This window comes from Mus musculus, chromosome 15, assembly GCF_000001635.26.
Source record: "Mus musculus strain C57BL/6J chromosome 15, GRCm38.p6 C57BL/6J".
NCBI classification, from domain to species: domain Eukaryota; kingdom Metazoa; phylum Chordata; class Mammalia; order Rodentia; family Muridae; genus Mus; species Mus musculus.
Genome location: NC_000081.6, coordinates 80,331,277 through 80,348,160, shown reverse-complemented (window position 1 = coordinate 80,348,160; position 16,884 = coordinate 80,331,277). Strand labels below are relative to the sequence as shown.

The 16,884-nt window shown below is 53.0% G+C and overlaps 1 protein-coding gene across 4 annotated transcripts in view; it reads right to left on the bottom strand.

Moving 5' to 3' along the window:
• The window catches only part of Cacna1i (calcium channel, voltage-dependent, alpha 1I subunit), a 111,055-nt gene that overhangs the window by 50,132 nt on the left and 44,039 nt on the right, over nt 1-16,884 (bottom strand). For all 4 annotated transcript variants that reach the window (NM_001044308.2, XM_006520949.2, XM_030248558.1 and 1 more), the window contains exon 5: nt 11,429-11,526. In NM_001044308.2, the coding sequence (NP_001037773.2) occupies nt 11,429-11,526 (98 nt within the window). The remainder of the gene's footprint in view (nt 1-11,428; nt 11,527-16,884) is intronic.

Genomic DNA, 16,884 nt, shown 5'->3' with positions numbered 1-16,884 from the left:
GTGTTCTCCTTCAGCCTCCATAGTAACCCCTTGAGGTTGGCAATCTGATCTCTGTTTAGACAGGCATTCCCAAGGACCAACAGGACCTCTTTACTCAGCATCCCCTGGCTGGGTAGCAGAAGGATGTGAATTTAAACTATTGCCTGGTACTGAGTCTCCTCCTCTTTCTATGGCCAATTCTTTTCCCTAGACGGCTTACTCACCCTAACAACCTCCTATCGCCTGCCTCAGCCTAGTAAAACCTCGCTCTGTGGAGCCTTCTCAACCTTCTCTCACCAAAGCATTCAATCCTCCACTCCAGGCAATCTCAGCCTCTCCTAGCCTAGGCTACCTTGTACAGTTACAGTTTGTATGTTGTGCGGCCCAAGAGATTTGCATCCCATTTGCATCAGCATCTAACCTTAATCAATACCCATCCGTCTGTATATTTTCCTGTCCTATCTACTGGGCTGTGAACTCCTGGGGAACAGGGTCTGTGTCTGAGCCACCTCAATAGTCCCAGAAGCCAGCGTGGCCTAACCTAGAAGATAAGCTTAACCAACGTTTGCTGGATGACTGACTGGGAATGAGGAGAAGATTGGAGGCAGGGAGGGGCGAGTGATGATGACAGGTAGGAAGAGTTGGTCCTGTTGGACTTTGGTTGATGCCAGCGTGATGCTGAGGTGGTTATTAATGAGGATAATTATCATGGATTTGCATCACAAGCTTGGTGTGGAGTGATTTCCAATCAATAATTAATGTCCACCCCATCTTCCCTCCCCACAAAACTAGGTCAGCGTCCTCTCAGGGAAAGCAACGGGGCTCCCCTGGCAAGCTGCGTCATCCAACTGAGAACATCTAGGCCCAGGGCTCAGCACCTTACATTGCTTTAACATCTACCCTCCAACATGGGAACAAGGAGGGAGGCAAGGAAACAAGACGTGTCCTCACGTGATCCCCAAAATGAACCAACTGCAAGCCTTCCCAGGGCTGCAATCACTCATTCATGGTTCGCAAGCATGCATTCATTCATCGAGTGGTAGACTGCCTGCCAGCACTGCACTGAGAATTCCCCCTCAGAGCTCCCAGCCCAGCAGCGGGGTCCAGATGCAGCGGTGCTGAGCAGAAGGACTGTTGTGAAGGACACATTTGTGGGGAGGATGAAGTGGAGCTGGGCCCTACAAGATATGAAAAATCTGCCAGAGGTGCTGAGGGGAAGTGTAGCCTGAGAGCATGCAGAGCTGCCAGGCCAGGCCTGGGGCTGCTGTAGAGGATTCCAATGAGTTGAGTAGGGCAGGTCTGGGAGGAAGGATGACAAATCAAAGGTTGGTGTCACTGTCACCAGCAGGTCTCAAAACAGCCACCGTCCTTGAGTGGCTCTGGGGTCTGGAAAGTGGCAATCCTAGAATCCACGCAAAGGCAGTGGATGAAGACCAGGCGCTGGACCAGACCACCTCAAGGAGGCAGCAGGCTCCTCTCCACGCGTGGCTCACTAACCAGCTCAACGCCAGCCCGGCTGCTCCTGGCTGCTCCCAGGGGTGGCCTTTATTGCTCAATTAATTACATTTCCCTTGTTCTCCAGGATATTGAAATTCTGAGCTGCCAGCTACTTTCCCTGAATGGCAGCCCCCTCCCTCTGCTTCTTTCCCACCCAGGGGCCCAGCCCCTCTCTCTGGGTTCCTCTCTCCAGGGCCTGGGGAATCCCGGGGCCACAGAGCCAAGGTGTAATTAGGAAACTAGGAATTTAGCACAAATTTAATTCATCCGTGGCTGCCCAGGGAATTGGGACCATGGGATTGGGAGTCAGGCCCCAAAGAGCCTAGCTGAGCCTTCTTTTACATACTTGGTACAGTAAGGTAGCCAAGACAGGTAGGATGTTGATGCTCTTTCTCTAGTACCCTGGCGCTAGGCGCATGAGGTCAAGGTAGGAAGGGGCAAAAGGCAGGGGCATAGACAGAGCCGTAGAAAGAAATGGAGATAGAGATGGGGAGATCAGGGGCAGGACAGGACCGAGGGACAGGGGGACAAAGGGACAGAGGCAAGAGTACATGCATGGAAGGAAGTACCACCTCCAGACTTCTCTATGTGCTCTATCTCTTCCTCCAAGCAGCCTTCCTGGGTTTCACCACACCTAGTCAAAAGTGCCCATCCTCTAGCCCAGCTGTCCCCTGACAGCCACCTTCTCTGAGGCTGGGCTTACTCTGGGGGCCTTCAGACTAGGTCAGGAGCCAGGTGGACCATGATGTCAATGGCCCCAAGAGTCTAGCTAAGGGCCTGTTCCCCAGCCAAGAAGGGACAGGGGACACAAGAAGGGACAGGGGACATTAGACCCACCCCTGGTGGCAGCCAGCACAGACCAAATGAAGAGGTCTAGGTTCTAGTCCCAGCTGGGCAGCAAGACATACCCCTCCCAGGGCCTCAGTAGCCTCACGTATAGGCAGGCAGGTCCCACTACACTAAGTACATACACTGCATACACACTACGCCTTCTCTTCGTCCTCTTCATCCTCCTCCTTTTCCTCCTCTTCTTCAACTCTGCCCACAGTCCATTCAAAACATCCCTATCAGGACAGCGCAGGGTCCACTCCCAGAGGCAGCCCTAGCCTGTACCACTGTATCCTCTGTACCACTGTATCCTCTGTACCATTGTATTCTCTGCAGACCCAGCTTCTTGCATCCCTCTGAGCCATCACACAGTCAGAAAGGCATCTCACTCCTTCTGTTCTCCTGGTCTGGGCTCTCCTCTTCTGGCCTCTGGGAATGGGCTGGTGTCTGACTTGAGCCCACTCTCCCTCTGTCACAGTACCTATGACCCTGAAGGACTCTTGTAGGTTCAGGGCTCCACTATCCTAAATGTAGCTTCTGACCCAGACAAGTCTGCACGCAAGGCTCACGTTCTCCAGTCCTGCCCCGGGGGCCGGCCCAGAGCAACAGCCCCTCAGGACACAACAGATTACAGAACAAAAGGGCCTCAAGAGATGCCTCACCAGTTGGGAACATGGCTGCTCTTCCAGAAGACAGGGTTTGATTCCCAGCACCCACACGGCAGCTCACGGTCATCTGTAACTCCAGTTCCGTGGGATCTGATACCCACTTCTGGCCTTTATGGGTATCTGGCACACACACGGAGCACGGGCATATATGCAAGCAAAACACCCATACAAACAAAAGGAACAAATAAAAATTTAAAGAGAGATTGAGAGGTGAATAGATGTTCCCTTCCACCGTGACTAAACAGGAAGCCTGTCACCACCATACGGGGCTCTGGGCCCCAGGGACTCATCAGCCTTACAAATCAAATCCGGTAAGGTCAGACGTGGTGAAGAATCTTTGTAATTCCTCCACTTAGGGCAGATGAAGGAGAGGGATTGCCTCAAGTTTGAGGCCAGTCTGAGCTACAGAAGACAACCTTGTCTCAAAAGATGGAGAGATGGCTCAGCAGTTAAGAGCCCTGAGTGAGCTCTTCCAGAGGTCCTGAGTTCAGTTCCCAGCAACCACACGGTGGCTCACAACCATCTGTAATGGGGTCTGGTGCCCTCTTCTGGTGTGTCTGAACAGAGCCATGGTGGTGTACTCATGTACATAAAATAAATCTTTTAAAAAGAAAAGATTTATTTTTAAAACCTAATTAATTAAAATAAAATAATAAAATGGAATTAAAAAACAAACAAACAAATTTCATGAAACAAAAGACATGAGAACAGCCTGAGTCTGTAGATCTGTCTGTCTGTCCGTATGTCACTAACTATAGAGGTGGGCAAGCCAGGAAAGGGGGGATGCCAGACGGAGTCGGGGAACCAGAAAAGCAAGAGTATGCTGAGCAGAGGCGGTGAAGAGTCATGTCTGCACTAATGAGCTTCAGGCAGCAAGAGAAGGCCAGACATAGAGAACAGAGCAGGCCACAGCAGAAGAGGCCGCTGAAAAACAGCTCACGAGATCCTGTGTGAATGCCCACTGAACACCATCACAGAGCCCACATCATATAGAGGACAGGCTGGTAGGCTCTGGGACCAGGAAGGCAGTGGTGGCCGTATAATGGCTGGGATGGGAGCCAGGAGGAATGGGCTCCCCATCCTATGCCCCACTGTTGAGGTTGCCCCAGCCACTTGAGGCCTACTTCATGGCTTGCCGGTATTTTGCCACTGGGTATTTTGTGTTTGATCCATCTGTCCCTGTGTGCCTTGCCTGTCCACACCTGCCACTGGGATGAGCTAAAGGAAGGAGCGCCAGGTCCAGATGATACAGAGTGGCGTGGAGACACGGGGAGGATCCGGGTGATCCTGAGAAGGAGGGATCAAGAGCTGTGGCATAGATGTGGGAGGAAGGGGATTGTCAGGGATAGCTTGAAGGTTTGGGGGGGTCACAGAGCATCCATCAGTGGAGACAGGAATCCATCTAGACATGAGTTTGAGGTCCCTGGTCATCCTTGTAGAGTTGCTTCATTGGGACTAAGAGTGTGGGGTTCAGGAGAGAAGAATCGGTTCAGGAGAGAAGAATCTGCTCTAGGAGTGTGATATGAGTAGTGACAGGGAGAGGGGGGGTCTTGATGGCATCAAAACTGGCACCATAATGGCAAATGCCAGGCAGGGAAGTAAATACCACATCTCCATCCCAATCCTAAGAGATGGAGATCCCAGAGCAGACCCTCGGCTGCCAGAGATCCTGAGAGGCCCCGTGGTGGCCATGGAGGAGACTGGCGCGAGAGGGAGATTCACTTCCTAGTAGGCGTTTCCTCCCCAGGCCCAAGGAGCTCCGCAGACAGGGGCTGTCAACCCAGATTAGCTCGGCCACTCTGCGAGGCTAACTCAAGCAGAAATCATGGGACATGTGCCAGCCTTAGCCGGGGCATGACCCACTTGCCGGGGGCAGGAGGGATGGCAGAGAAAGAGGCGTGCCCTGGCTGTGGCCTGGCCCCCAAGGCTGCATGCTTTCTGATCCAGCCAGGTTGGTGGAGGGCAGAGAGCAGCCAGGAGAGGAAAGTGCTGAGCTCAAGGAGAAGCCGTCTGCTGCCCTGTTGTTGCCAAGCCAACTAATCAGAGGCACAACAGGGGTCAGGGAGGCCGGGCCAGGAAGCAGACGGTCGGACTGCCAGGGTCACAATTACTGGCACCAGCCCAGCCTGGAAGTTTGAAGAGTCCCAGAGCACCCTGTCTTCTTCATTCCACAGGCCTTGAGTCCCTACACCAAAGCAGTAGTGCCCATGTCCTGGGGATGCTCTCAACCTACAGTGCCCCAAGCAACACTCATTCTCCCAAGGTGCTGTCACCCTCCTCTGTGAGGTCTCCTCAAAGCGTTTGCAGTGCCTTAGCCCTGACCCCTGGATGCTGACCCACCACCTGAGGCTCAGGTGTCAGCTGATGGTGAGGGGCTACAGATGAATCCTTGCTTTGACCCAGACCTGGCTCTGGCGTAAAGGACCCAGGCAATACTACTTCAGATGAAGAGCCATCAAGAGTCTTACTCCTACCCACTGTGTCCTGTCCAGCAACCTCCCAGGTTCCTAGAACACGATTCAGCCTTTGACCTGAACTGACTGCCCTGGCCCCACCCCCTAGCGTGTCCCACAATCCCTTTGGCTTCCCAGCAGACATCTGGCCAGATGTTCTCCACCCTACTCTTCAGAGAAGACAGCAGTTCTTGGCAGCAGTCCCTGCTTCATCTCTCCCACTCACTCTCTCTCCTCCTTTCTCCCTCCCTCCTGCAGGCCACAGGGACTATTTAACCCCCAGGAAGAGACAGTTCTGGTGGGGATCAAGGATAGGCATCCCTGGAACTCCGGATGTGCCAGGGAACATTTCACTCAAAGCATTCCTTCTGACTCAAGCCCAAGGAAGAAAACAAAATGTCCATGTCAGCTCTGTTCCACAATTTTTCTTTCTCCCAGACCCTGTCCCAAATAAACCTCCCTTGGTCCTTCCAGGAAAGATCCCTGGGTCTTCCTGTCCCTTTTCAACACAGCTGGCCTGACAGTGGATTCCTATCTGGATAGGAAAGGCCAAACCAGACCTGGGTACCAGGGCTGGTACCTTCCCCAAACTTGCCACTGCCCCTCACTTCAAGTCAGCACCCCAATTTCCAGTTATAAAGTGGACGCCACACAATCCTAACATCCCATCGTTGGTTAGAAGAGGGAGTGACATAGCCCTGTGAGACTGTGATGGAGTCGGCCAAAGTGCTTGATGAACTCCAGCCACTTATCAATAAACCCGACGTGAGCCACCCACTCCCACCATGTTCCTTTGTCTTCAGATAATCCCAAAAGGGACCAGAGTTAACTGTAGCAATCGCCATGTTGTCCCGTGGTCAGAATGACGTGGTGCTCGTGGAGGTGGATGGTGGGTAATAACACAAGCAGTCAGGTACAGGGAATGGTGAGAGGTGAGTCCTCACCCCTCACAACGTGCAGTTCCCTGCCCTGCCACACCAGCTCCAGATACATCAGCAGGATGCTCCGTCTTCAGGAATACCCGCCCACACCCTGAGCCCTCTGAGTCCTTGATGGACTCTTCTAAAACCAACCTCTGCAAAGATGTCCCTGAGTCCCCACATCTTCAACCCAAAACCTGCCCTTTACTGCTCACACCTGACCTTCTGCAGGAAGTTCTTCATGCATACTATGCCACTGCGGCCACGCAACAGGACGGAGATCAGTAATATCAACTCCGCTTTCTAGTTGGAGGATTCTAAGACAAGAGGGAGCGGGGCTTGCTGGGATCCCAGAACAGGTGAGCTGAATTAGAACCTTGGGCTGACCTGTAGCTCAGAGCTCCCTGCTGCAACATAACACTGCTCCCACTCCATCCATTCTGTATAGACAACTCAGACCAACCCAGGGTTCCCTGTGATAGAGCTGGTGACGCTAAGCCCAGGCACAACTCAACCCCCTGGAGTTTGCTCAGAGTCCTCCAAGCAGACATCCTTTTAACAGCTTAGCTTGGAGTGCAACAGCCGGCTAGATGCAGCACGGGCTGGCTCCATGCTCTCTAGTGACTGCCCAAGTTTCTAACTGGAGGAAGTCAAACGTTTCAATTTGAAAGGACTCAACCAATGGGGCTCAGGAAAACACTGTGATAACGCAGGGCTGGGGGTATAGACAGAGGCAGACCCAGCAGGGGACACAGCCTTACAGATAATCCAGTCCCATCATGCCAAGGCACAGAGAGGAGGAGTAACTAATAGCAGATTGAGCAGTAAAAAAACAGAACTCAGACCCTGCCTCTCTTCTCGACCTTCTCCCTTCCTCTGTCTCCTGCCCCTTATCCACTAAAGGCCGGAGCTAAGGACGAAGCTGCAGGGGTGGGCTGGATGGACATACTTTGAGAGTTTCTATAACAAGAGCCCTGGCTTCTGGGACCCCTTCCTATACTATACGAAGCGGAGAGCCACATAGCCAATCCAACCTCTCCTCTGCTCTGTGCCAGTAGAGAGACCGAGGCCCATGTCGCAACAAAGTGGAGAACAGGACTTGCACTCTCTGGCCCCTAGTTGGGTCTTTCTGGACAATCATGTTAAGACTCTATCCTACACTGCATTTTTTTAAGATTCAGGTCACCCTGACTCCTTGATTTCCCAATTAATCACTGATAATTTGACTGTCCAGAGCTGGCTCTCTAGCTTGCCATCTAGTGGTGAAACAGAGAGCTGCAGGCTACTGCTGAACACATCCCAAGGCAGACACAGCTGAAGAGCCCAGGCCCCCTGTCAGGTCACTCATTACCTAGTGACTCCTAGTGGAAGACAGGACAACCAAGGACAAAAGAGCCTCTCCCTCAGAATCGGGGGCTGAGTTGTTGGACTTCAGGGATCTCCATTTTCTAACTGTCCTGTACTCTTGGGGTTTAGTTACTAAAGAAGGTACGTTTAAGCTGGGAAGTGGGGAGGTATGCCTTTGATCCCAGCACCTGGGAAGCCTGATCTACAGAGTGAGTTCCAGGACAGATCAGGCTATGTAGAGATCCTGTCAGAGAAGGAGGAAGGGGGGACGGGGAAGGGGAGGGAGGAGGAGGAGAAGGAGGAAGAAGAGGGAGGAGGAGGGGAAAAGGAAGAGGAAGAAGGGGGAGGAGGAAGAGGGGACGGGGAAGAAGAGGAAGAAGGGAAGAAGAGGAAGGAGGAGGAGGAGGAGAAGAAGAGGAGGAAGAAGAGGAGGAGGAAGAAGAAGAGGAGGAGGAAGAGGAAGAATCATTTATCCTAAGGTCTTTTCAATGGAATGTAGTTGCTCTCTCCATCTGAAGATATTTTGGATCCTGGGGATTCTCAGCATCTCCACAATGCTGAGCTCTGAGAAAGGGAGAGAGGTGACCGTCAGCTAAGAGGGCATCTGAGGATTCCCAGGGGCGCCATTAGCTGATAGAGGTCCTGAGGCAAGGCTTGGAGCCTCCCTTGGCTATCTGTGTCCAGAGCTTCGATAATTGGAACGTACAGGAGCAGTGGGACGCTAGGCTCAGGACTGACCCCTGCCCTCCTCCAGAGAACAGGCAAGCTGGTGCGTGGGACAGGGAGAGACCGCCTCAGTCCCAAAGTCACTTAACAAGCTCTGTATGTAGCCAGCCAGGGATCTGGGGAACCTGATAGAGTGGCCAGGGTTCATATACGTGTTCATGAGTGACAGACACCATGACATGGCACACATGCATTTTACACACATATACACATATACACATTCACATGTGTGCACATGTGTTTTCCTATAAAAACACATATAGATCTCTATATCCACACACCTGTCCAGAAACCATCTAGCAGGAGAAAGACCCACACCCTGCAAGTCTGTCCAGTCCCTTTGGGCCTACGCCCATGCACTAACATCACTTCATATGGCTGTGGCACGCTTGTTGGAGCCCGGGCTGGCCTGACGGAGACCATGATGTAAGATCCTGTATAAATGCCCTTGTGGAGAATGCTCTGTCACATGCCCCTCACCTCCAAAGTGACCCGGCCTGTAGGCTCCATTCCAGGAACACGACTGGAGATGAAGGCAGCCACCCCAGCCATCCCCAGGACAGAAATAGAAGCAATACAGATGGAGCAATAAGAGATGGGCCCATGCTCTATGCTCTAGGTACTGAATCTCTCTTAGTGGCTCAGAGCTAGTGCCAATGACTCTCAGACTTGAGCTGGCTCCGGAGTACCTCCTCTGTCTCTCTGCCCTGCCCCACCTTAGCCATTGCTTCCCTGAGATACCAGAGCAGCTTCAGTGACCAGCTCCCCCCACACTCCTGACATGGCCATGTCTGAAACACTGCCCTGTTGACCTTTCCAGTCACTCCAGTCTCAACCCCACTTCCTGATCTTCATCTGGCCCCTGAAGCAGCCTGTATCTGAGATTCCCCAATAGTCAGAGGCTGGTGACTTCTAGACTTTTGCTCCGGCCACGCCCCACTCCTCTTTGTCTCCATTGTACCTAATCCCCGGGTTTCCAGGGTCTCTGCTCAGATGCTCTCCCCAACCCTGCATCCTGAGCTTTACTGGACCCAAGGCACCACTCTCTGTGCCTTAGCATCTCTGTGGTTCCTCATGGGAGGATGGATCAATGTTTACCGAGCATGCGGGTCTCACGTGTGTTTGAGGGGTTCCTTCCACAGCTCTAGGCACTGAATGGCTGAAATCCTCCATGTGTTGGGATGAGGAGATGGCTCAGTGGGTAAAGGGCTCGCCTCACATGCATGAGGACCAGAGTTCCAGTCACCAGGATCCAAGGTAAAGGCCAGGTTATCCTAGGGGCCTGCCGGTAATTACAGCCCTCGGAAGGCAGAAACAGAGTAAACTAGCTAGCCACGGTAGCCGTGTCACTGAACTCTGGGCTCAATGAAGAAACTGAGCCTCAAAGAGTGGTGTAGACAGTGTTCAAGGGTGATTTCTTACATCAACCTCATGCCTCTATGCAACTGGGAACATATGCAAACACGCACATGCAAATGCACATACACACATGCATGTGAAAGAAAGAACATCTCCTGGCCTTCTCAAATAGACCTAAAAGTCCCAAGCCTATGTCCCTACCTCTTCCCACTCCTAACATAGGGCGGTGGAGGAGGCATCCTACATCTGCTACTCTCTAGCAGTGCATCTTAGAGGAGGGAACCATGTCTTTGAAACTGTTTCTTCATCCCTCCCAAATAAGAATAGTCCAGATCCCTCCCTGGTAAAGGCAAGGCTCAAACATCAAGGGAATACAGTCTAGGAAATGCAGAGCAGACCTCAGGGCTTGTGGGTTCAAGGCAAGCTCTCAATGTAAGGTGGGTATGAGGTAGATAGACAGGTGGGGAGGTGGGGAGGTGGATGGATAACTAGGTGGACAGGTGGGAAAGTGGGGTGAATGGGTAGATGAGCAGATAGATAGATAGATAGGTAGATTGATAGGTAAATGTGTGAGTGAACAAGTAGTAAATGAGACAGACAGACAGATGAGTAGATAGATGGGAGGATGGACAGATGGATGGAAGGACAGGTAAGTAGATGCTTGAGTGGATGGATACAAGAACACATGCATAGAACGGTGAGTGAATGAGATCCATGAACAGGTGAGTGGGTAGGTGTTAGGTGTGCTGTGCGAAGGTCATCTTTGTATTATTCAATCTTTAATTCTGTACTGACAGGGAGCTGAGTTCTGTCCAGATTTTGGTATTGTTATTTTTATGGTGTGCCGCCTGCCACAGTAAACATACACCTTCCTCACACGCTGATTGGTTTAATCAGCCAATAGCTGTGCAGGAACAGGAAAGGGAAGGTGGGGTTTCCAGTCTGGGAGAAGAATCTAGGGGGTAAGATTCGCCAGCGGGACACAGAGGAGGTCGGATGTACCGGGAGAGAGATTGAGAGAGAGGTTAACGGGCTACATAGTGTGATGTGGTTAAGAATAATAGGGTTAATCAAGTTAGATGAGCTAGCTGGGAGGTCATCTAAGCTAAAACAAAATTAGTCTCTGTCATTATTCATCTGCTGACGGGTCCAAGATGTCTGGCGATACATAGGTGTGTGTGGATGGGTGGATGGACAGACAAGTGTGTGGATGTGTGGGAAGGAAGGTGGCAAAGGCATAAATAGTCCTGTGTGTGAGTAGGTGACAGACTCAAAGTCTAAGCCTGCCAGAACTGACTTCCCAATGGTGCACTAAACTCGTCCTACCTAGGCTAATCACATTCTTTTCTTACACAGGCCCCCTCTGACAGCCTATGGAGACCACACCCAAGTTACCTTTTACCCCAGAACAGTTGGGCTTCCCAAGTGCTGAAACACAAGTAAACTGAGAACTCAGAGGCATCAAGACCTACCCACCCACCCCCAGCACCTCTGGGTCCCACGTGCTTGCCCATGAGTTCAATGGGAGCAAAGTGACATTGTCCAGCGCCATGAGGATGGTTCTGGCCATGGAAGGAACTGATCTGTCTTCTCTGAATGAGATAATGGGTCAAGCTGGGCGGGTGGTGATGGGTAAGCAGGGAGGACTCACTGGGAACACGGTTGATGGCTTTGAGAGGCCTCAGGACACGCACAGTGCGGATGGCTGACAGGTTGATGTTCTGTAGGTCCAGAGAGTACTCGACCATCCTATGGAGAAAGGAGAAAGTGAGGGACAGCATAGAAGAGACACAGGACCAGGTCCCAAGCTGGGGCCACCCAGCCACCCACAGTCCCTAGAAGAGTAAGGAAAGGACCAAAACCCAGCTGTGATGTTCCCCTGAGCCCAGTCTTCTCTGTAAGCAAGGTTAGCAAAAGCAAGACCCCACCTGTCACAGCGACTTAGCAGGTATAGTCCAAGGCAGGAATGGAAGGAACAGAGACAGGTCCCTACTGTTGAGCCAGCACCATGCCAGGTGGCTGTCACCTTCTAGACCCTAGCCATTTGACCTGTATCAGTCCCACTTCCAAAACTTCCCTTCCAATTCAGATGCATGGCCATCAAATTAAACCTGAAGAAGTGAGGGACTGCAGGGTGGTGCCACACTGAAACTGGGTGTCACTAACATCGAAAATGTATTATAAAGCCTCCATCACAGAGAAGGGCCTAAGAGGGGCCCACCACAGCTGGCGCCAAAGCCCCAGTAAGAAAGCAAGATATGACAGATGACGCTAAGGACTTAGGTCATCTCAGATACGGCTAGAATCAAACATCCTACTGGGCTAGCCTCCTCTCCACCCCACCTTGAACTAGCCTGGACATCCTGTAACAAATCTCCCAAGACATGGCGGATGTGCTGTGTTCTCTGGACTCTAGGAAGCCCTGAACAGCTCAACGACTGCCTCAGGCTCACAGATGCTCTGCAGACAAAAGACCTTTCCTCAGGTCTCCTCTGCCTGGAGAAACCGCCCCGCTCCTGTGATGGAACCATGCTCGAGTCCTACACGGCCCTGGAGACCTGGAAGCTTCTCCATACTGAGTCCAGAATGTGCCAGACCGGTGCCAATTCTGTGGACTCAAAAACGTCTCAACTGCAGACTTGTTGGGGGAAGGGTGACTCAAACAAAAGAGAGACAGCCTTAGAGCTGCCCTGGTCCCCTGGTCAGCCTCACCCCCACACCCTCCTCCCCATTCCACTTGTAGTGCTTTGCTGGTGGTCACCTCTTCCAGGGAGCCTTCCCAGATCTCCCATGGGGCAGATCTTGATGACCCACACATCAGTGAGATGCTACTTGCTGAGACACCATTGCCCCCTCCCCCACAACTAACCTACTGGGAGTTATCGCTCAATAGACCCTCCCCCAAATTCCACCCTGGCTCCAGCAAGGCTGCCAGCTCCACCTGTCACCAGTGTGGGCGGGAAATGAAGGCTTTCCTGTACTCCCAATAAACCTGTCCAACTGTTGTGAGCCACCGCCCCCTCCTGTCGCTTGAGGAGTAATTGAGCGAAAGCTGCCTCACCTGAGATGCCCCGTCCATCCCCCCAACTCTTGTCCATACCTCGCTCTCTGACAGGCTGCTCTCTGTGTGCACAACCCCCATGTACATACCTGAGCTCACTCATTCACACACACACACACACACACACACACACACACACACACACACTCTCTCTCTCTCTCTCTCCTACTTTAGCCTAAATTCAGATAGGGGTGACCTCAAAAATGTTTCAGAGATTGGAATCAGAGACAACGATTGGAGAAAGGGAGGGGAGGAGGGAGAAGTGCCAGGGCAGTGGCTGGCAGAGAGGGTGAGACAGAGGCCTGGGCATGGGAGAGGACAAGAGGGCTGAGCAGGCGGTAGGGCATGGGCCGCGTGAGGATTCCACGCGTGGGTGAGCCAAACTGGCATCTTCATATTTTGAAGAAGAGTTCTCCCCAGCAGCTGGGGGATGCTTGTGATGGAGGCACTGTGGGGGCGGCACATGCACACACACACACACACACACACACACACACACACACACACACGGAGCATGGGGAGCCGCCTCCCTCCGGTGTTCACTCACTCCAGAGACCTTTTTTCTGCCTACCCAGCTTCTTTGGGTGTGGTCATGGGGAGGTGCAGGGTACATGCTGGCTGAGTAACAGGGGCTTCCCACTGACTGTGCCAAAGCCCACGTCGCACAGCTGCCTGGCTCAGGACAGAGGGGACATAGAGCCATTCTCACCCCTGTGAAATATCAAAAACAAAACAAAACAAGACGATGCAGGCTTGAGAGTGGGGGGCTGTTTGAGGGCTCTGTCTTGCCAGTCTGCCTGGGGCCCCCATATTTGAATGCAGCCACTATTCTAAACCTGTGTCCTTCAACCTTGGAGTGAGCCCTGCTCTAGAGCAGCCTCAGCAAGGGGATCCTCAGGACACCTCGGCCCCTGACTCCAGGCACCTCGTGGCCACCTGTACCACTGTCTCCCTTCCAGAACCCCCAGGTCCACAGCCTGACTCTCAGCACTGAGCGAAGCACGGGGCTGGCATGTGGCTGACCTGGAAGGTTCAGCATCCAGGAGAGAAAGCGATCTCTTACATTGTCTTCTATAACCGAAGAGAAGAGACAGTCTCCCTGGATCCTGGATGGGGATGTGGGCTGTGGCCGGATATCACCAAGGCCCACGAATACCCAGTTAGTAAACAACAGCATCCTCATGGTGGGAAGCTGATGTGGATTCACAGGCTTGGCTTCAGACTCAGCCACCCCTATACTCTGGTTCCCTAGAAGAACCAAAGCAGCTGGAGCCCAGCAGTACATGAGGACCTCAAAGCCAAGGGGAGCAGACTTAGAGACACTGCACAGTCATCCAGCCCCTTCCCTCCCCCCTGGGCCTTGCCCTCCAGGTCTTCAGGTAGTCACACACCCCCCCGGACCTTGCCCTCCAGGTCTTCAGGTAGTCACACACCCCCCCCCCGGACCTTGCCCTCCAGGTCTTCAGGTGGTCACACCCCCCCTGGACCTTGCCCTCCAGGTCTTCAGGTGGTCACACCCCCCCCTGGACCTTGCCCTCCAGGTCTTCAGGTAGTCACCCCCCCCCCCCGGACCTTGCCCTCCAGGTCTTCAGGTAGTCACACCCCCCCCGACCTTGCCCTCCAGGTCTTCAGGTGGTCACACACACACCCCTGGACCTTGCCCTCCAGGTCTTCAGGTAGTCACACCCCCCCCTGGACCTTGCCCTCCAGGTCTTCAGGTGGTCACACCCCCCCCTGGACCTTGCCCTCCAGGTCTTCAGGTGGTCACACCCCCCCCTGGACCTTGCCCTCCAGGTCTTCAGGTGGTCACACACCCCCCTGGACCTTGCCCTCCAGGTCTTCAGGTGGTCACACCCCCTCTACAGCCAACTGCAAAATTTCCTGAGACCCCATCAGTGCATCCCTCTCTCCATTTAAAAAACAAGCCTACCGCCATGGAACTTCTTGGAGAATTTAATATCAAAATCTGAATTCCAAGCTTCGTGGCAGCCAATTGAGAAGGGGGAAATGTGATATTACCGAGTTCTTTAGCAACAGGAACTAACTGGACATTGTATGGCTTTACAGGGTCAGTATCTCCTAATCCTTCCTCTATGTCCCCTGACCTACAGGGACATTCTGCTGCATGTTTCCTGACTGAAAGAGGAGGGCAGTCTAAACTCATTTGGTGCATAAGAAGCACACATTAGGTGCCCGAGAAGCACACATTAGGTGTACAAGAAGCACACATTTGATTCACGGTGATCTAAATGCACTTGGTCGATAAGAAGCACACATTAGGTGCACAGTAGAGAACCCAGGGGCTCCCATTCTTCCCTGAGGGAAAGATATTGGAAAGGATGCTGGACAGTCGTGGGAGTGTCAGGGGAGAACATTTGACTGGCAGGCTGGAGCTGTGTGTTTAAGTCTCTGCCCCGGGAACCTCGCCGTCCTGACAGAGACTCTTGCACCAGCAAGTCCAACCTGGGACAGCTGCTGACATCTCCACTGTCCCTGCTGAGACAGCATCTTACCATCCCTGTCTCCTGACAGCTGAGACAGCCTCCCTCCTGTTCTCCTGTCTCCTGCTCTCCCCTCCCCCTAGCCCAACCATATCATATCGCCATGCCTAAACCTCAGAGGGAGGTGTGCTTGCTTAAAACCCTTCCATGGCTCCCACTGTTCTCCGGGAAAGACCCAAACCCCCAACCACAGCCTTAAAGGCCCTCCACAGCCTGGCCTTGCTCCTACCTTCAGCGACTCGAGGTATCAAGCCAGGCTCACAGGGCATCTTAGGCACACACCCCACTCTCCGGTACTGGAGCCCCCTTCTCCTTCCCCTCCCTCCTCTGCTCTTCCATGAAGGCTCCTCTTGCTCCTCACCAAGTGCAAAATTTCTCCATCACCCCCTATTCTGACTCTGTCCTCACAGTCCACACATCCTGGCGGGGATAGGTTCCCCTGTATGGAGCCAGAGACTGGCAGGGCTCATCACTCAAGAACTGATCGGGGAACGTGGGAAGGGGGGGAAGAAACGAACAGTAAGAGTGGGCTGTTCGGGGTGGTCCAGGTATGACTTCCATCCAGGAACCCAGAGAGACCGACTGTAAGGCTATCTGGGGACTGAAGTAGCAACACTGGGCTGCAGCACGGGGCAGAGAACTTGCCTAGCATGAGTGTGGGAGACCCTGGGATCCATTTTCAGAGTGGGGTGCAGGGAGGTAGGCCGACAGCAATGGCAGCCTGCACGTGCCCTGTGGCACTGGGTGTGCCCATCTCCCTGACTCTGACCTTCACGTCTACCTTTACCTGCTGCCCACACCCTGGAGACACTCAGGGGAACCCACCTAAATGTGAATAATACCACCCACTCTGTGCCCAAGGCCACCCGCCATGACTAAGACCATCCCCTCCTCCTGTCACACTGAAAGTGGTCTCTGTGCCACTGTCCTAGCTCCTAACGAGGTGAAAAAGAAGCTGGTGAGTGGGTGAGTAACCACGGGGCTGACTTCCCTCAGGCCCCAAGTAAGACATCAGTTTCAAGAGTGAGAAATTAATTCCTAATTACACAGTTACTTTATCACACAACTTTGGTGCTAAAAGTCTCTTTTAAAAAAATCAACAGCCCTACCAGTTCCTGCCAGCTCCCAAGCACCTAATTGGGTAGAGCAATCCCGCCTTAAAGAAGCACTGGGTGGATAGGCTGAGGTGGGGGGCCAAGTCAGGAGAAAGCAGGGAGGAGTGTAAGGACGACTCTTCAGGGCATCTCCCAATGCCCCTGCTTAAAGAGCCTCCTTCCCATAACCCCTGGCTCTGAGGAGAAGCCCAGGACTGCTCAGAAGGAGTCATGTCCCCCGGGCTTGGTCATTATCATGGGGTCAGAATGGGCATACAGCCCCAGGTTGTCCCTGAGGGTAATCCAGCCCTTGATCTGGAAAAGCCTCTCCCCAGCCCCCAATCCCTGGATATTTGGCCTGGAACCCCGAGGTGCTGAGCGCCATTTTGCCTCAGTGTAGCCTGAGGGTTGCACAATCATGGAAGGTCAAACAAGAGCTGCAGGGCCAGGG